The sequence below is a fragment of the Arvicanthis niloticus genome, chromosome 9 (assembly GCF_011762505.2).
Source record: "Arvicanthis niloticus isolate mArvNil1 chromosome 9, mArvNil1.pat.X, whole genome shotgun sequence".
Lineage (NCBI taxonomy): Eukaryota > Metazoa > Chordata > Mammalia > Rodentia > Muridae > Arvicanthis > Arvicanthis niloticus.
In genome coordinates, this window is record NC_047666.1 from 62,335,381 (window position 1) to 62,354,501 (window position 19,121).

The window sequence follows — 19,121 nt, forward strand, 5'->3', positions numbered from 1 at the left end:
CCCAGTAAACAAGTTCAGATGGGGAAGGAGTAGTAGCCAAGGGTCTGAATGTTCACTGGATAACCTTCTACCTGACAGGCTTGGCCTTAACTAGCCTCCAGGGCATCTGCAAGGTTGACGGCGGAGAAGACTGCCAATTCCCTGAGAAGGCCACGGATGTCAGATAATCAGAGACGCCCCTCTTCTCTCTTAGGCTGTCTGTCATTCAAGTACTGCTAGCTTGTGACAGCCAGATTATAAGAGGTCCCAGCCATCCTGCTTTCTTGGTTCACATCCTTATCTTGCATTTTCTATACTGTGTCACAAGTGGCCTGTGTGATCTACAGATAGGGGCAAAAATGACGGCCTATCACTTTCAGGATCAGGTGATGAGATTGATTGCTTTTGTCTTATCCATCCTGCCCACGGAGGAGCCAGCTGCCATGGCACAAAAGGGGAAGAATTGAGGCCTCTGGCCCTCGGCCACACGAGTGTGCCTCTTCAGGGGCAGATCCTTCAACCCAGGCCTCGCTTCCCCTTGACCACAGCTTTGACCACAGGATAGGGCAGCCTCGTGACAAACACTGTACCAGCCCTACCAGCTAGCCTGATTTCTGGCTAGAGGAGGATTACTCAGTTCTGGGTGTGTGTCTTTTTTTTAAGTGCAGTAATATATAGCTATAATATACATTCTTTACTTCTGAGATGATTCCCCACCCGAACCCCCCTACCCCACCCCTGCCCAACCCCTAAAGTTCCCTGAGCCACTTGCCTCCTCACAGGCTCCCTTCCCCTTCAGGCTCCCAGTCTGGTTTACAGATACAAACTAACTGGTCAACAAGCTAAGGAACCCAGTGGCAGAACATTTGCTACAAACAGAAGATCCTAGGTTCAAACTCCAATACCATGAAATAAACAAAACAGAACAAAAAACAAAACAAACAACCACTTGAGGACACACCTAGTGAATTATCCTAACTCTCAGAGATCTTATAAGGACACAGAAAGGGCTAGAAGTTATCCTGCTGGCAAGAGAGTGGGGCCCTGTGTGAACTGTGCAACACTGTTCTACACAAGCTGCCAGCCCCTCTCCCTTGTGTTCTTTGCTACGGGCCTCATGTATCTTCTATGTGAGACAGAAGACCAAGGTGGTCTTCCACTCCGCCTCTGTTCCCTTCATGAAAGAGCATTGGGGAAGTCCCTGTAGGAGCCCTGGTGAGCCTCTCACAAACCCAAAGGGTATGGGTTATTATCTAGTGCAAAGGAAAAAAATGCCACCCACAGAACTTTCCAGGAAACCCCTGCCTTGCGAAAACATGGTGGCCTCCACTAAGGCCATGGAAAGAAGACCTGAGGCAGGGCTGCTGAGACACACTGGACCTCAATCAAAAGGGTAGGACCCGAGAGCTCTGCGTTGTGAAGCCTGGACCTTTGCCATTTGTCAGGAAGCTTCAGCTCTGCACAGGAGAGCTGTGACCCCGAGAGGAAGGGAGCCTGCAAGAGTCTCATGGTGGCATATACACAGTTGTGACAAACACCCTACACAGGTGCCTGAACATAAACAGAGGGTTCAAGAGCTCCGTCTCCATGGAGACAAAGGGGCCAGAGACTTGGCAACAGAGAATGAAAAGTGACACCATTATTCTGTGCTGAGCCGTAGGGAGTCTCCGAAGCCTGAACACCCAGCCATTTAAGGCAGTCTAACGTTCAGAGGCTTGGGGTCGTGGTTGGAACTCTTGGGTTGTCACAGGTGAAAACCCAGTGGCACTGGAAGGGGGACCAGAGACAGGCGCACTATAAAGCAATGTCCTAAAAGGTCTTCAGAACTCTCCTAACTTTTATACCGGTTCTGGGGATCTGAACTCAGGTCCTCATGCTTTCCAGGCATGTGCTGAGCCGTCTCCTGAGCCCCTTTCAGTCTATTTATTTATTTCTTTTAAAATTATTATTATGTCAGCACTTGGGAGGCAGAGGCAGACGGATTTCTGAGTTCAAGGCCAGCCTGGTCTACAGAGTGAGTTCCAGGACAGCCAGAACTACACAGAGAAACCCCGTCTCAAAAAAAAAAAAACAAAAAACAAAAAAACAAAACAAAAAAACAAAACAAAAAACCTATTATTATGTGTGTTCATGGTGCAGATATGAGAGGGTGCCATGGCATGTATGTTCAGAGAACAACCTTTGTGGTACTGGTGGTCTCTTTCTTCCACCTTTGCATGCGCTCCAGGCATTAGTGAATCAGGTCACCAAGCTCCCGTGGCATGCTCCTTTACCCTCTGCGCCATCCCACTGGCCTAGTAATAATTAAAATATTGCTTGTTTGTTTTTGAAATAGGGTCTGTCTGTGTAGCTTTGGCTGTCCTAGAGCTCACTAGGTTCATCAGGCTGGCCTCAAACTCACAGAGATCTCCCTCCCTCTACCTCCCAAGAGTTAGGACTCCCACAAGCAATACACAAGTGTCCTTGGGGCTTGTTTTTCTCCCTGCCTGTGGTCTTTGTTTACAGCCTTCCCCTTTGTCTTACGTGCATTATAACCTTGCCAGTACCAGGGCTGTATTTCCTGAAGCATGTATTATTTAGTCCCTCTTCTGCAGGGTACATCAGACACGTGACAGATGCTGGGAGCACATTTAAGGCTGCACACCCAGAGTGCACATGTAAATGAAGCACCTGCATCCCAGCTCCACCTAGCCCACTGCAATGTGTTAGATGTCCCGGGCTGCGGCAGTTGGTCCAGTGACCTCCTCTGAGGTGTGACGAATGGTGACCACTAGGTGGCAGTGTGTTGTCATGCCTGGGGCCAGAGAAGTCACCTACGGATGACAAACATGGGGGATGGGGCAGAGGTAGCAACGTCAGCTGGTTATCCGGAAAGATTAGGAGGCTCCCATCTCTTGGACTTCACGTGATGCGAAGCCCGCGAGCGTGTGTGTGTGTGTGTGTGTGTGTGTGTGTGTGTGTGTGCGCTCGCGCGCTCGCGCGCATGTGTGTGAGCACTCGCGCCTGCCTGTCTGTGCTTTCCGTCTTTGTAACCAAGGGTCTGAGCACAAATACAGAAGTGCAGCTGAGCTTGGTGTGGACCAAAGGGACAAGAATATAAAGGAGACCAGGAGAGCCAGCACAATGTGGGTACAAGATGGGACAGGGCTACAAGTGTCAGACGTGAGGGCTCTTTGGAGCTTTCAGGGAGAAAAACAGATTGTTTAATAGAAAGGGGACAACCGAGAAAGAAACAAAGAGGCAAGCAACAGAAAAGGGAATGAGGAGAAAGATTGGCTGGAGAAAGTAGGTTGTGAGACTAGAGTGAGAGAAGGGAGCCCCTAGTGGCTTGGGAGAGGCAGGAACCTTTCCAGACAAGAAAGAGACTCCAGCTTGCTGCTGACAGGGAGTTTATTCGGACAGGCGGAGCTTCTGAGACCTGCTGGCTGCCTCAGCTCCAGGTCAGAGCTGCCTGGGCTCTGGCTCCAGCTGTGGCTCCAGCTCGGGCTCCGGCTCCGGCTCGGGCTCGGGCTCCGGCTCTGTCTCCTGTTCCATCTCCGTCTCCAGCTCCTCTATCTTACTCTGAGCCGGAGGTGGGTGAATCCCATGTTCTAAGGCAGAAAATCTTCTCTGTAGCAACTGTGGGGGAAAGACGGAAAGGACAATGGAGGATGAAGAAGCAGGATAACCACGGGGCTCTACTGTTTCCTTTCCAGACCTTCCCCATTTGGCCCAGGGCCTTCTTTCAGCCCCTCTAAGCTTCCCAGCTACAAGGTGTTCCCAGTACAGGGATTCTGGGAGCATATTCAGAACCCATTATGGTTCTTTGAGGAAGGGGGATCCCACATAGCACTCTGAGGTCTGACGGGGAGCTGTGTCCTAGCTCACCTGTCTTCTCCACAGGTGAAAGCCAAAGGCCCCCGTCATCAAAAGGAACAGAGAGAGGGCAACAAGAATGAGAACGAGGAAGAGATGGCCTCCTTTAAGGTCACCGGAGAGTCTCCTAGCACTCTGGGCACCTGTGAAGAAAGCACTGGATCAGATCTAGGGTTGGAGGGGAAAAAGGATAGCTTGCTACACTCTCGTCCAATACAGATACAATGAGGCCAGAGAGTTTAAGGGACTTGTCCAGGATCATTCAGCTAATTAGTGACAGAAATAGGTCAGGCCTAGAGAGCTGGAAGTCAGGTCCCTGACGGAAGGGGGAGGGGGAGAAGAGGTGGTAGGAGATAGGCAGGGGTGGGGGACTTGGAAGGCTTCTGAGTTGGGGCCATGATGTTTTGGGACCTCAGACCTGAGGTAGACTCTGCGGTGTACACTGTTGTTCCAAGAAGCTTCTGGCCCTCATACAGCTGGCACTGCCATTTCTCAGCAAGGAGCCTGGCCTCCTGTATCTCCAGTACAGGGCCCGGGGAACTCCTGGACAGACCGTTCAGGGGACGCCACACAAATCTTTCTTTTCCAGATGCTGGGGCCACCGCACATAACAGCTTCCCCCGGGAGCCATGTAACCCAAAGGATTTAGGAGTCACTGAAAAATCAGAGGAGAGAGAACTCATGGGGGCCTTGACCCCTTAGCTGCCCTCAGTGTTGCAATCCATGTCTCCTGTCACCTAACTCTGACTGGGCTCAGGTTGGGAAAACCTCAGGGCAGAGGTCATAGGGCACGGCTATACTTATCTTTGGTTTGGTTTGGTATTTTTGAGACAGGATCTCATGAAACTGAAGCTGGCCTTAAACTTCCTATGTAGTCAAATATAACCTTGAACTCCTGATCCTCCCGCCTCCATCTCATAAGTACTGGGATTGTCCCACCTGGCCACAGTCATCTCAATACTGCCATCAAAATGTTCCCAACCCTTCAAGACGTTATTCAAACTCAGACTGCTACTGAAGGCCACAGGAAAAATAGCACTCACGCTGGGGGTTCACCTCAGTTGGCAGAACACTTTCCTAGAATGTCTGAGTCCCTGGGTTCAGTTCTCAGCACCATAGAAACTGGTATAGACACAAGAAAATCAGAAGCTAAAGATCCAGTGCACATTGAAGTCAAGGTCAGCCTGAGCTACATGAGACCTTGTTTTAAAACATAAAATAAGCTTGGAAAGACGGCTCAGTGGTTAAGAGTCTTTGGTGTTTGAGGACTCAGGTTCGATTCCCAGCACCCACATGGCAGCTCAATCTTGTCTGTAACTCCAGATCCGGGAGACCAATGCCCTCTTCTATTTCTGTGGGTGAAAGACACAGATGTATAAGTAGGCAAAATACACGTACAGGTATAATAAAATACTTTTTGTGTGTGTGTTTTTCAAGACAGGGTTTACTAAGATGTTCGGATTTATGTTCTTCCAAAGGACCCATGTTCTGTTCACAGCACCCACAGCTGGCAGCTCCAGGGGATCCAACACTCCATCCTCACATCTCACCCCATGCATGCATGTTCACACAGAAACACACAGCTCCCAAGCATACGCTCTTCTAAATTGCTCAGACTCTCAATGCTCAGCTCAGTCAGGTGAATCAGGACCCAGTACTCCCCACAACTTCCCCGGCCCCCATTACTTCACTCACACCAGTGCCCCCAGCTTTGCAGTGCCTCTGGATGAAGGTTATGGGGGCTTCTTGAATGTTTACAGAACAAGTAAGAAACTGATTCATCCACAGGCAGAACATGCTCCAAGTTGACTAGCGATAGGAGGGTAGGGACAGACAAATGGGGAAGGGCCTTGACCCTGCTGAGCAGGGAATGGGGGGACTTAGTGACACAGATACCCAACTTTCAAGTTTAGACCCCGAGTCTAACATTTCACAGTGGTGTGTCCGTGAACACTCCTTCTCTGTACAGCAGAAATGGCAATCTCTCTCCCTGAGCATCTGAACACAGTTGATTTTTTTTTTTTTTCTGAGACAGGGTTTCTCTGTGTAGCCCTAGCTGTCCTGAACTCATTCTGTAGACCAGGCTAGCCTCAAACTCAGAGATCTGCCTGCCTCTGCCTCGAAAGCACGCTCAAACTAGAGCACCCGGAAGCATTAAAGGCAGAAGAGTGGGTAGACTTTGGAGACTGTGGAAGGTGGCAAAGTACAGTTCGGGACGAGTGGGATTCCAGTGGAGTTGCTGATAGACTGAGTCAGCAAAGGAGTAACCTGGAAAGATAAGGTTCCCTGGGAAGCTGGGGGGGGGGGGGGGGTTGAGCCAACATAATATCTAGATAGAGTGATAGAAAATGTGTGTAGGATTCAGGGTTAACATTATTTGTTAGGGCCGGGCAGTGGTGGCGCACACCTTTAATCTCAGCACTTGGGAGGCAGAGGCAGGTGGATTTCTGAGTTCGAGGCCAGCCTGGTCTACAGAGTGAGTTCCAGGACAGCCAGGACTACACAGAGAAACCCTGTCTCGAGAAAAAAAAATTATTTGTTAGGTCATTTACCCATTCATGTATTCAATGTCTATCTGTTTGTTTTGGTCTCATGTAGACCAGGCTGGCCTTGAACTCACCATCACATACGTTGGAGCTAGCCTTGAGTTCCTGATCCTCCTGCAAAGTGCTAAAATTACAGCAGTGTCCCACCACTGCCTGGCTCCAATATACATAGTTGAGCATCTGTCATGTGGTGCTGCTTCATGACCGAAGGTAAGTAACCACAGATGTAGCTGATCTGTCACAGGTGACAGCTGCCAGTCAAGGAACACATACTTTCTCATTTGAGGTGGTTTTGTTTTTGTTTTTGCCTATATTTGTTTTATTCTGCCTTAAAAACAAGCCAGGCAGTGGTGGCGCACACCTTTAATCCCAGCACTTGGGAGGCAGAGGCAGGCGGATTTCTGAGTTCGAGGCCAGCCTGGTCTACAGAGTGAGTTCCAGGACAGCCAGGGCTACACAGAGAAACGCTGTCTCAACAAATAAATAAATAAATAAATAAATAAATAAATAAATAAAAAGACAAAACCCTATGTACTAAATATTTGCTGTCAAGGGACTGATTTATCTGGTCCTTCTAAACCCAGGTCAACTCCCACAATTTTAACCGAGCCCTATGCCAAACGAAGACAAGGATTTGAGAATATATGTTTCATTATTTTAACCATTCAAAAAAATTGGGGGGTGGGGGGGTGCTGGAGAGATGGCCCGGTGTTTAAGAGCACTGACTACTCACTCTTTCAGCTGTCCTGAGTTCAATTCCCAGCAACCACATGGTGGCTCACAACCATCTGTAATGGGGTCTGATGCTCTCTTCTGGTGTGTCTGAAGACAGTTACAGTGTACTCGTAGACAGAAAATGAATAAATAAATCTTTAAAAAAATTTTTTTTCTTCAAATCTTTATCATCTCTGTTTCTAGCTTCTCAGACATCCCAGCAATTCAGAGTAGGGGAGTCCCTCAGAGAAGAATGGAACTTTTATTTTGTGACTCAAGGGGAGATTTTCAGTTTCAGTTTTGTTTTTTGTTTTGTTTTATCACAGGGGTGAAAAAAAAAAAAAAAAACAGCTCATAATTTGACAGGCACAGTAGTGTGAGTCTCTAGTCCCAGCACTTGGGCCTTGAAAGCAGCAGGATCTGGAGTTCAAGGTCATCCTAAGATACAGGAGAAAAGGCATTTGCTCTGCAAACCCTAGAATCCAGAGAAAGGCGGGTGGAGAGAACTAACCCCACAGAGTTGTCCAGTGACCTTGACACACGTGCTGAGGAACATGCGCACTCGCACACACGCACACACACACGTGCAAGGAAGCTATTCCATTTCCACCTGTGGCTGACCTGTGAGGACTGCCAACGTGACAGCGGCCCTGATCTGCTGCCCCTGAAGATGGATACTACAGGTGTAAGTCCCAGCTTGCGCCAGACCCACAGCCTCAAGTTGAAGGGTAAAATTGCCACTCTTTCCAGCCACCGTGAGCTCGGGACCTCCCCCAGGAGGAGTCCATTTGGCAATGAGCAAAGAAGGGATCCCCACAGCTGGGGACAAGTGACAGGGCAGCTCCACCCTAGAACCTTCAGCAGCGTATACTGTCAAAGGGGCTATGGGCTCCAGACCTGGAGAGAAAAGGAAAAGCCAAGTCATTACCAAGGGCTAGAGGGTGGGGACATCAAGGAAGCAAGACAGAACGGTGAAGGAAGGATTTGGCTGCAATGTAGAAAGAAACAGAACAAAATAGATAAACCAGGGAAACTGAGGCAGCAAGCGACCAAAGACTATCAGAAGGCTGAACAGCCAAGGGATTAAAGAATGAGAGACGGCAGTTTAGAACACTGGCTGTTCTTCCAGAGGACTTGGGTTCAATTCCCAGCACCCACATGGTGGCTCACAAGTGTCTGTAGGTCAAGTACCAGGGGATCCGACACCCTGACACAGACATGTAGCCAGGCAAAACACTAATGTACGCTAAAATGAAAATAAATAAATAAATAAATAAATAAAGTAAGAGTGACAGCAGCTAAAAGATGCCCAGAGAGAAAATGGTTTGGACACTGACTCCACACGCAGCTGAGAAACAGTTTTGGGGGCCCATGAGTCAGGGGAGGTGGTGAGCAGGAAGGTTGTGGTCAAGAGCAAAGACTGCTTAGAAGAGTTACCCAGAACCTTGAGGTTGTACGTGATGGAGACATTGAAACCATCTCTGTAGGTGAGGACACAGCCCCAGGGCCCAGAGTCCAGGGGGCTGACTTGGGGCAGAAAGAGGAAACCTTCAGCTAAATAACTACGCGGTGAGTTGTGGACAGGCACTCGGCTCTGGCCCTGGAACCAGTGCACAGAGACTGGGCGGTCAGGACGACTGAAGGAGCAGTTCAAAATGACCCAATCAGACGGCTTGAGGGTTCCTGGGGGACTGGCAATCACTGCGCAAAATTTAAAAAAAAAAAAAAAAAAAAAAAATCAGTCCACTAGATGGAAATACTTTCTCAACGCAGCTGGCCAAACCAAGCTGAAAACTCATGGAAACCGGGACGTTGCTTTCAGCTTCTCCACACAGCCACTCATTCCAACTCAGTTTCTGAAACCTGGGGGTGCTTAAGAGTAGATCTCCAAGAGACCCGGACTCCTTTCCACTGTCTCCTGCCTCTACTTTAGTTGGCTTGGCCTATCCTTCTTTGGGCAGACCTGGCCTGAGAATGAGCTACAAATGTCTTAAATAAATCACTCTAGCCCCCCAAAGAAAAGGTGCTTCCCCTTCTTTTCCTCTACCAGGGATGGCACTCCGGCTGTAGGTGGGAGAAAGGGAGCTGGGGGGTGGGGGTGGGGGACGTGTGATACAATTTCTCCATAGCCCCCTCATCCCCGCCTAGAGGCGTGCGTTTCAGGGGGCACTTTCCACCCTGCCTTTTCATCCTGCCATCAAGAGGCCGTCCCTTCTTTTACACTTCTGGAGGTCTACAGGCAGGGTCTAAAGCACAACCCTAACCACTGCTCTCCCTGCCCCCGGGAAGCAGGGATCTGCTTCCCAGGTCCTCTCCCTTTGTCCCGCTCCACCTACTCGAAGCCTGGCCGACCCGCAGGCGGAGACTGCAGGAGAGGGTGCGGTCCGGGAGGCGCACGGTAGCGTAGTACTCGCCAGCATCGGCGCGCCGAGCTGGGCGCAACCACAGAGAGAAGTCCCCGCGCTGGAGGCCACGCTCCTCCAGCTGCGCGTGGGGATTCATGGGCTGCCTCCCGCTGCGCAGGCCTCCTGGAGCCACGCTCAGCACAGTGTAGCGCCGGAGTGCAGGTCTCCTAGGCGAGGGCATCCCCTGGAGAAGGTCAAGGGTCGGGCCGGGAGTGGGTTGGCCACTGGTTGGGGAGAGAGAATGGGACCGAGAAATTACTGCGCAATTTAAAAAGGCCTTGAAGAAGATGCACTCCAAGCATGCTTTGAGGATAAAGTTAAGCCGCCTAGGAGACCTCTTGACCGTCAGCAGCCTCCCCTCTCCCCTATAACTACCCCTGTCCCCACTTCCGTTGGTCTTCAGCACCATCTGCTGCTGGAGAGGTGGGGCACTACAGGATGCAGGTGTGTGGGGAGCAGGTTGCAGAGAAAATCCACAGGAAGACTGTGTGATTTTAGAGGACACTGAGCTACTGGCTTTAGAGAGAGGGGCTCACAAAGAGGACAAAACTGGCTTGGACGGGGTTTTATCCATTAGGATAGCACTGGGAGGTTCTGTTGTCCAACTCTGGAGTTCATACCTGTCTGGTTGATGTTGCCAAGTGATCCCTCCTCTTCGCAGAAAGTTGGGATCCAGGTGGGGAGATTTGAGGCTGCAGGGAAGGTGGACGGGAGCTCCCTCCTGGGCCCACACCACGGAGAGCTCTTTCCCAGGCCCTGAAGACACAACTAGTGGAGCAAAAGAGAGGCCAAGGGCATTGAGCCAAAAGATTTGAGAACAGAGAAGGGCCTTGGCATTCCTAAGAGAGAAGCATCATTCCTCCCTCTTAAGGGGAGACGGAGGCAGCTTTGGGATCGGAAGGACTGTCCTTACACAAAGTGATGGCGCATGCCTTTAGTCCCAGCACTGGGGAAGCAGAGACAAGTGGATCACTGTAAGTTCAAGGCCCGCCTGGTCTATAGAGCCAGTCCCAGGACAGCCAGGGCAACACAAAGAAAACATGTGTTAACTCCTCCCCCACCCCCCCTAAAAAGAGAAGGCATTTGAAGATCACCACAGAGCTAAAGAGACAGGCCATGAAAAAAAAAAAAAAAAGAGACATGCTGGCTTTTCCAGGACTCCCGGCCTTACCTGGAGCTTCCCAAAGCAGTCTCAGAAGCAAAAGACCAAGGAGCAGATCTTCTCTCATCTCCTCTATGGCCTGGGCCTCCCCAGCCCTCCAAGGGAGGTCAGAAAAAGGTCCTGGGAGAAAAAAGAGAGAGAGAGAGGGAGGGAGAGAGAGGGAGAGAAAGAGAAGTTCCACAAGGAGGGAGGTGAGGCAGAGGAAATGAATGTATGGGAAGAAGGGCCCCCAGGAATGGGGTCTGAAGACAGCAGGACAATGATCAAAGGCCAGGGCTGGGGCCCAGAGCAGAGTGCAGGCAAGCCCACTGCAGCTAGCTAGAATCTGAGCTGCTCCTCTAGGCCTTCTGCTTCTCCTCCCCACTGCCCGCCCCCCACCCCAAGGCGTGGGGTTTCACTTCGCAGTGGAAAGTGTGAGGGGGCTGATTCCCAGCAGTCGGGCCCTCCATCTTTGTGGCGGCACTCCCCTTGTTTACTTCCTCCGGGTCTCCCCACCGCCCCCTCTTCACCTCTTCTCTTCTCTTCTCTTCTCTTCTCTTCTCTTCTCTTCTCTTCTCCTTCTCTTCTCCTCCTCTCTCTCTCTCTCTCTCTCTCTCTCTCTCTCTCTCTCTCTCTCTCTTTCTCTCTCTGTCCTCTGCCAAGCATTTCTTCCTAGAACTACAGCTGTAACTTTAAGTGTCCCCACAGTCAGTTTCTTCTCGACTCTTTTCCATTAACTTCGAGAAAAAAAAAAAAAAAAAAAAAAAAAAAAAAAGGCACTGCAGACTGCCTCCTCAGCTGTTCAGCATCTCTTGGACAGGTACACAATAGTGTCACCACACCACACCACAAGCTACCAGATCTGGGTAAGGGCTTGGTGGAAAAGTATAGTCGCTACATGGTGTTAACCTTATTCTGTGCCACATATCATATTATACATTTTCCATAAAGCAACTTGTGAAACCTGATGCTCTCCCCTTTTTGTACAGATGAGGGGATTGAGGCTCACAGGCACTAAATAACTTGCCAAGGTTAGGAAGCATGAAGGCAAACGCTGTCTAGTCCTTAACCCTGTTTGCATTATGGGGTGAATTTTCATCTTCTAGGAAGATGACAATGGGATACTCGTTTTAAATGTCTATTTTTTATGACTGTATTTGTATACATAAATTCACCACCCGTGTGTGAACGTTCAGAAGCCTGAAGAGGGTGTCGAATTCCTTGGAACTGGAGTTACAGGTGGTTTGTGACCTGCTCAATCTGGATGCTCGAAACCAAACTCAGGTCTTCTTGAAGAGCAACAAGCACTCATAACTGCTGAGTGGTGGTCTTTCCAGCCCGGACAATAGGATGCTTTCCCATCTTCAAAGCCCCCACCCCCCCCTCCCCAAGATTCTGTACTACAAAAAACGAAGGCAAGCGTCTATGGGGATGGAATAATGCAGGCATCTTGTAGCAAGGAAAACTCAAGAGAGATCAAAGTGTCAGCAACAGTGGAGTTCATCTGGCAGTCTAGACTTTGGAAGGTGGTGTGGATTGAAGCTCGCTTGCTTGGGCCAGTGAGTTCAGGGTCATCCTTGGCTACAAGGTAGACCTTATGCCAACAAAATGAAACAAAACAAAACAAAAAAAAGACCTTTAATCCCAGCACTTGGTAGGCAGAGGCAGGAAGCTTTATGTAAATTCCATGCCAGCCAGGGCTGCATAGTAAGACTTGTCACAAAACAAGAGAAACTGAGGCAGAAGGCTGGAGGACTCCAACCCTTCCTCCCTAGCTCAGCTCAGCTGAGAAAATGAAGACAGATGACAAGGAGACAGGCCTGACAGAGTTAGTCCTGAAAACTAACTCTGGAGTCTGTTGCTACCCCGTGTACGAGGACCCTGCTTCCCACGAGTCAAAACACGTCCACGCTTTGGGAGTTCTCTTTCCAAACTCCGTTGAGACCTAGGCCTACTAGCCTCTTCCACCTTGGGGGCAGGACTTCCTGTTTCTAGCTGCCTGGCTCAGCACAGTGGAGCTGGTAGCTTTCCACTGGGCTCAGCAGTGTCTAGATCTTACATGAGTTAGTGTGATAGTGTGCATTGCTGAGGAGAAACATCCCCCAGGAACCCAAAAACAGGACGTATGTCAGCCCCCAGCGGAAGACCTTGAGCTCCCACTCGGAGGACAGGCCATGTCTTCTATAATCTGGGTATGAGGTCAGCCACGCCCTCTACACCCTTTCATGCACTGACTGGACTATGGGAAAGCAGAAGACCGGTTAAAAACAGAAGCGCGACCGTTTCTTTATTAAATTATACAAAAAGGGGAGGGGGCAGCTTCGGGGCTTAGCCCCAACCCCAGCCCCACCCCGGCCTGGCGCTGTCTGAGAAGAAGGAATCTGAGGGAGACCCAGGGGTCAGGCAGGAGAGAGAAGGGCAGGCTGAGAGGCTCGGGGTGCAGAGGGGAAGGAGAATCTTCGCAAGGTCTGGAACAGATGGGATGGTGAGGGAAGGCAGGAAAGAACGAGGAATGCTAGGGCGAGTGAGGGCCGGCTGGGGAGCTCGGGGAGCTCGGACGAGGCGGGTCGGGAGCTGGACCGGTGGCAGTGAGGGTGAAGGGGCAGTGTCTGGAGATGGAAATGAGAGGCTGGGTCAAAGCACAAGGGTCACAGCTCTGGGGCAGGACCAGAGCAGGGAGCCAGGAGAAGCGGGGCTGGATGTGTGTGTTCCTGCCCCACCTCCAGGACCTGAGGGGCCTCCCATCCCCAAGCCCACGGGCAGGGGTTCATGCCGACGCCCCGTTTTCTGTCTTCTGCCTCTTGGGATCCGCTTCATCCTGTGGAGAGGATAAGAGTTAAAGTAGCTATACAAAGGAGGCCTCCCCCTGTTCCTGCTGGCCCTGCTCCAGTCCCTGCCTGTCCATGCCACCCACAAGGACCTGAGTCCAAAGCCAAAGGCCACCCAGCCCCCTGCTATGTTCCTGACAGCCCCTCAGCCTCCAACCCAGCTCCAACCTCCTCTTCAGCAGTTCTCTTCCGCACGGGGCCTTCATCCTCCTCCTCCTCTTCCTCCTCATCTGAGGAACCAGAAAGGAGTCACTGGGGAAGGTTGGGTGGCTCTGGGCACAGGCCTCCCCGCCCCCCATCCCAGCTTCCAGTCCTCAACCGCTTCCTTCCGGAGTCTTTGCAGCCCAGCCTTCCCTGCTCATCTCTACCTTCTTCATCCCCTTCATCATCATCCTCTCCATCCTCAGCAGTTTCTTCTTCCTCCTCCTCAGCTCCATTCTCCTCCTCCTGCGGGGACCAAGACAAGGAGTGATGGATGTCAAGCTGGCTGTGCTGCCACTCACTGGGAAATAAAGGGGCTTAGGAGCCTCGGGGTAGGGAAGGAATGAGGTGGAGAGAACGCAGGACCCCAGCCCCCCCCCTCCCGCCAAGTAAGAGGGGAGGAAGAATGTGTGGGCAAAGCGAGGCCATCTCCCGCCCACTGCCTTCACACCTCCACTGCTTCTTTCTTCCGTTCTTTCCGGCCGGCCTTCTCCTCCACCTTGTCCTTCTTTTCCTTCAGGTCCTGCAAGACAGAAGGTCACCTTTCTCTCAGCAGGGATGACAGACAGCCCTCAGGTTCCTCCAACTCTGCAGCTAGGTCAAAGGTGGTAAGTGAAGGTGGTCACAGATTGAGCCATAACAGGAGTCTTCAGGGGCCTTAGATTTGGGCCATAATTGGCTGATATCACAGACTTTTGTCCCCTGGACCCAAGGGGAGTGGGCAAGTGATGAGAAGTGGCCAGAGTAGCCGGGGCTCCCACCCCATCAAGTTCTTCCAAACAAACCTCCCCTGCCTGGCTTAAGAGTTGAGCTCCACAAAGCAAATCCCCCATCTGCTGGCAGGCTGGATGCCCCACCCCCTCACCCTCTCTGCTTGCCCCCGCTCTGCCTTTTGTCTACCTCAGGGGCCTTTGCCTAAGTACTCTCTCTCCTGGGCATCCCTCCCAGCTTCCCCTTCAGCTTCTAAGGTCTTTGTTTCCCTGTTGTGTCTCCCTAATCCTCCTGTTCCTACTTGGCCTAACCGCACAGGGATATGGAGAGCACCCCCGCATCGGCTTCTAGCCCCAATCTAACCAGTCTCAGCCTTCCCTGAGGGAAGAGGAAGGAGAAAGCACAACAAGTGTGCCCCCCCCCAAGGTGGGAGTTACCTGCCCAGAGCCCCTCCCACCAGGCTGTCCCCTTCACTCCAAAATCCCAGCAGGTGCTTGAAGTCCTATTCTATTCTGACAGTGGGTAAGCCCCTCTGGACACACCAGCCTTCCCACTCCATGCAGATTCTACTCCTGGCAGGGGCCACCTTCTCCTTCAGTCGTATCTAATGTTAGTATGCAACTCTTGTGCACATGATCCCAAGTGGGTCGGAGTTTTCGTAAGTAGATCACCCCAGGAGGATGTGTCCTTTCTAGAACAAGACTGAGGTAGAAGAGGGACTTGATGCCAAATGACTGGCCTGGGGACACTCCACTCCCTCTCCCTTAAGGAAGAGCACAAAACACTTGACCCTCTCACACCAGACAGGTTTCCTCATTCTGATTTGTCGTCACTTGTGTCACATGGTGGGGGTCTGGCACTTGTACTACCAGGTAGGCTTTCTCTTACACTCCGGGGCAGGCAGGGACTAAGTCAGCGTAGCCAGAGCCAGACCCTGGCCTGAGTTTCCTATTGGGGTTGATGGAGGGGTGAGGGGAAGGGAGGGAGAATACCAGAGACCAAAGTCCACAGGGTTGGCCCCTCTCCTCCTGGGTCCTGTCCTGGTCACTGTCCTTCCATGATCTCTTTTCCAGGAGAGTATGTGACCTGCCCCCAGCTACTAAACAGCTCTCTGGCCTCTACAGGGGCACAGAAGCTCACCCAGGCTAACACCAACTCACACATCTTCAGGGGAGCGCCCACACACTCTGGAGACACATGGCCCAATGTTTGGGCATTCTGGCACACTCTCACAGAAGCACAGTGTAGCCACTCGGTACTCACAAAGCAGCACCGTGCCTCCAAGACATCCCAGTCTGTCTCCACATGCACACATGTAACTGACACGGGCAGTCCCACACACTCGCTGGATCTCAGACATACAAAGACGCCTACTCAGTGAAGTCACATGCCACCGCACAACCCACCCGAGGGCCACACAGGCACACCTTACCAGATCTCACATGTCCCCTCTCCCACTGCCTTTCATTCTATTAGCTCCCCCCCCTTCCACTTGGACCTCGAGAACTATACTGCGCCGCCCCCCACCCCATAAAAAGACTGGGCTCCCAGCCCCCAAGCCTGGCCGCATTAATTTCCCTAAGCGACACTCCGCAGTTTCCCTAGGGAAATTAGAGGAAGGCTGAAAGAGAGACAAGGGCAAAGTGATGAGGCCGGGAGAGGCAGCTGCTGAGACCAAAGGCAGCTTGACGTATGGTCAGGCGATGCTGAGCTTGGGCTTTTTCGAAGGCTAGTCTCTCCACCTTTCTGATTTTTAGAAATTCGACATAAGGGGAGGCGATAACGAGAAAATTGGAAGTCGGTAGTAGAGGAAGAACAAATAAGAATGGGGAAAAAAAAGATGGGGTGCAGGAGAGGCGCAGCCCTCCGGGGACGAAGACAGACGGTCGGGCGGCGAGGGGAGGAGCCGAGGAGTAGCCTCCCGGGAGAGTCCTGTTTACACTTGAGGATCCCAACCCGCTTAGCAGAGGAAAGGTGAGGTCATAGTGGAAAGAGACCTTGAGCCACGGCTCGGACATAGGGCCCGGGAAGCGAGAGGCGCCGTTCTCCGACGGGAGGGCGGACCGGGCCGAAACGGGCGCGGCGGGGCACGAGAGGGGTGGGGATGGCGGGGCCGGGCGCAAGCCGGGCGGCGAGGCCCGAGCCACGGCGCGCTGGGCCGCTAGAGGGCGCCGGCGGCGCCGAGCGGGGTAGGCAGCGCCGAGCTCCGAGCGGGGGGAGGGCGCAGCGGGGTCCGCGGGGACCGGGCGCCAGGGCCGCTCGGGGCCGTCGGGGGCGACCGGGCGCGAAGGATCGTGCGGATCCCGGGGCCGCCCGGGTGCCGGGCCGCCGCCGCCCCTGCCCGTACCTTGGCGCTCAGCTCGGCCGCTGCCTCCACGCTCTTCTCCGACATGGTGCCGGGGCCGGGGCTGGCGGGGAGCCGGGGTCCCGGGGCCGAGGCGGAGGAGCCCTGGACGGCGGAGAGTAGCCGCGGCCGGAACTTGGCGCGGTGGCGGCGGCGGCAGCGGCAGCGACGGCCGCTCGGCAAGCTGGCTCGCTGCAAGAGGCGGCAGAGGCGCGCGGGGTGGGGCGGGGGTGGGTCCCGAGCGGAGACCCGCAGGGCTGCGGCCGTCCGGAGGGCGGGCGGGAGGATGATGCGGGCGGTGGCCGGCGCGCTCCGGTCGCGGTCGCTCGGTCTTGCTCGCCGCCCCCGCACCAGCAGAGCTGCCGCCGACCAGCCGCTGCCGCCCCCGGGAAGGGAACCCGCTTTTAAGGCGGCGCTGCCCGACGGGAGGGGCTTCCCAGGGGTGGGGCAGGCGGGAGCGGGGAGGAGAGGAGAGGGGAGGGGGATGAAAGAGGAGGTTGGAGAGGTGGGGATAGGAGGATGAAAGCGAAGGGCGGGAGAGCGAGCGGGACGGGAGGAAGGACGAGACCGGGAGGGGGAATGGAGAGACTGACGGCTCCGGAGAGAGCGGAGGGGGGCGAGGAGGTGGGAAGGGGTGGGGTTCCTGCGGGGAGACTCCGCTCCAAATGCCAGCCTACTGCCTGCGAGCTGGAGTCTGGCTCCTGGGGGCGGACTAGAGAGGTGGCCAGACTCCTGCTGACCTCCTCAAAGCCCTGAGATTTTGCTAGAGGGCGGGGGGGGGGGGGGAGGGTGGTTGGGAGGGGAGCAGATGTAGAGGCTGGGCAGGTATTGGAGAAACCAAAAGCTGAAAGAAGAGGAAGAAGGCTGCCGAGCCACTTCCATTTCTCGCTCTTGTCCGCCTTCTCTAGGTGGCCTTGAGGAAAGAGTACAAAGGACAGCCTGGGCCTTCTCGGCTGGACTTGACATTTGTGGTCCTTGGCAGGTTCCTTCCCGTCTGTGTCCTGGGATGTGAGGGGCCCTCTGGCTCTTTATTCTTCCCTCTTCTTGCCTGTCTCACCTCACTTAATTGCGTGGTCCTTCTGTTTCTCTTCACCTCTCTTCATTCATATAGACCGAGAGACCCCTTCCTTACAACCATCTACATCTCTGGTATCTCAATCTACTTTTTCCCAGACAGCACTGTTATCTTACCTGACTCTGTCACCTGGCCCTATAAACTTAGCTAATTTTCAACTCTTTCTTGTCCTTTTACATTTTTCCTCTCGTTGCTCTTCTGTGTCTTCTCCTGCTCTCTCCCCCAATCTTTCTCAATTCAGTTGGCCTTTTTTTTTTTTTTTTTTTTTTTTTCACACACGGGTCCAGATACAGGGTTCCAGCCACACCCTATTGCTCTTAATCCTCAGCGCCTCGCCCCTAGGTTCAGCATCTTTAGATCATTTTGAGAACCCTGGGATTTCAGAAAGAGACGCCTTTCTGAGAAAGCCTGTGAATCTGAGGTTTGAAAGGTGGATGAAGAAGAAGGCTGGGCTTTGGAAAAAAGATTGTCTTTGGTGTATGTGTGTGTGTTATCTGTCACCATTACCCCCTCACCTTTTCGAAATCATTTTTTATTTCCTTAATAAAAAACATCACCTTTAGCCAAATGACCTATTCAGCACTTGGGAAGCTGAGGCAGGAGGATTGCCATTAGTTTGAGAGCATCCTGGACAACACAGTGAGATATCTTTCCGCCCACCCACCCCCCAATAAAATAGAAAAAAAAAAAAAAAAGAAGCCATTGTTGATCGTCCATCATCATTTAGCATGTGAGCGTGTCAACACACCATCGTTTGGTTCCTTGTACACATCTCCTGGTTGCTCTGACTCTAAATTCAGTTTCTTGGTCTCATAAATCTTGGCGCCCCACCCTGGTTTTTCCTGGCAGGATTCGGTCCACCTTTTCTCTGAGATCTTTCCATTTCCCCTTTTCAATGCGCTTCTCAGACTTAAGTGAGTCGGTGTCTTTAGCAATCTCTCACCGTATTCCATCTCTGTACCCTCTCTTGCTTCATTTATCGCCCCCCCTCACGCCCCCCCCCCCAATCTCGCTCCCTCTGGGTTGATCTCTTCTCCCTCCCGCCTTCTTTTTTCTCTGCCTTCTACTCCACCTCCCAGCCCCGCCTGCTGTCTCGGACACCCTGCTGGGCTCTTACCCTGTTGCCCTGGTAACCGCCCTCAACTCCGGTCACCTCCACTCCCCTCCCCCCTCCAATCACCGCCACCAACAACCTCCATCCACCTTCCTCCTGTTTTTCCTGAGAGCCAATAGAAACCCTGTTGCCAGGTGGAATGCTCATTTGAATCAGCCAATCCAAGATCCTAACTGCTTGCCCTGCCTTATAAGGGGATGTGAAGAGG

General features: G+C 52.6%; 2 protein-coding genes across 2 annotated transcripts; both read right to left on the reverse strand.

Annotated features, from left to right (window-relative positions):
• Positions 1–3,351: 3,351 nt before the first annotated feature.
• On the reverse strand, positions 3,352–11,204 carry Lag3 (lymphocyte activating 3). The gene is made up of 8 exons (XM_034512314.2): positions 10,671–11,204; positions 10,120–10,267; positions 9,431–9,723; positions 8,532–8,795; positions 7,716–7,991; positions 4,253–4,489; positions 3,847–3,977; positions 3,352–3,597 (listed from the first exon to the last, which is right to left on the reverse strand). Exons 1-8 carry the CDS (start codon positions 10,726–10,728, stop codon positions 3,421–3,423), a joined length of 1,584 nt encoding a protein of 527 aa, XP_034368205.1. The 5' UTR covers positions 10,729–11,204; the 3' UTR covers positions 3,352–3,420.
• Positions 11,205–12,901: 1,697 nt separating this feature from the next.
• On the reverse strand, positions 12,902–18,752 carry Ptms (parathymosin). The gene is made up of 6 exons (XM_034512024.3): positions 18,743–18,752; positions 16,728–17,464; positions 14,121–14,192; positions 13,837–13,915; positions 13,637–13,698; positions 12,902–13,458 (listed from the first exon to the last, which is right to left on the reverse strand). Exons 1-6 carry the CDS (start codon positions 18,750–18,752, stop codon positions 13,408–13,410), a joined length of 1,011 nt encoding a protein of 336 aa, XP_034367915.3. The 3' UTR covers positions 12,902–13,407.
• Between the last annotated feature and the right edge of the window lie 369 nt (positions 18,753–19,121).

Coding starts and splice junctions, on each gene's coding strand:
- Lag3 (XM_034512314.2), bottom strand. CDS start 10,728: ATGAGAGAAGATCTGCTCCTTGGTCTTTTGCTTCTGAGACTGCTTTGG. Junction 8,796..9,430: donor GCGGGTCGGCCAGGCTTCGA/GTAGGTGGAGCG, acceptor AATTTTGCGCAG/TGATTGCCAGTCCCCCAGGA. Junction 3,978..4,252: donor CACCGCAGAGTCTACCTCAG/GTCTGAGGTCCC, acceptor CTTTCTTCACAG/GTGCCCAGAGTGCTAGGAGA.
- Ptms (XM_034512024.3), bottom strand. Junction 14,193..16,727: donor CGGCCGAGCTGAGCGCCAAG/GTACGGGCAGGG, acceptor TCTGTCTTGCAG/GACCTGAAGGAAAAGAAGGA. Junction 13,459..13,636: donor AGAGAACTGCTGAAGAGGAG/GTTGGAGCTGGG, acceptor TCCTCTCCACAG/GATGAAGCGGATCCCAAGAG.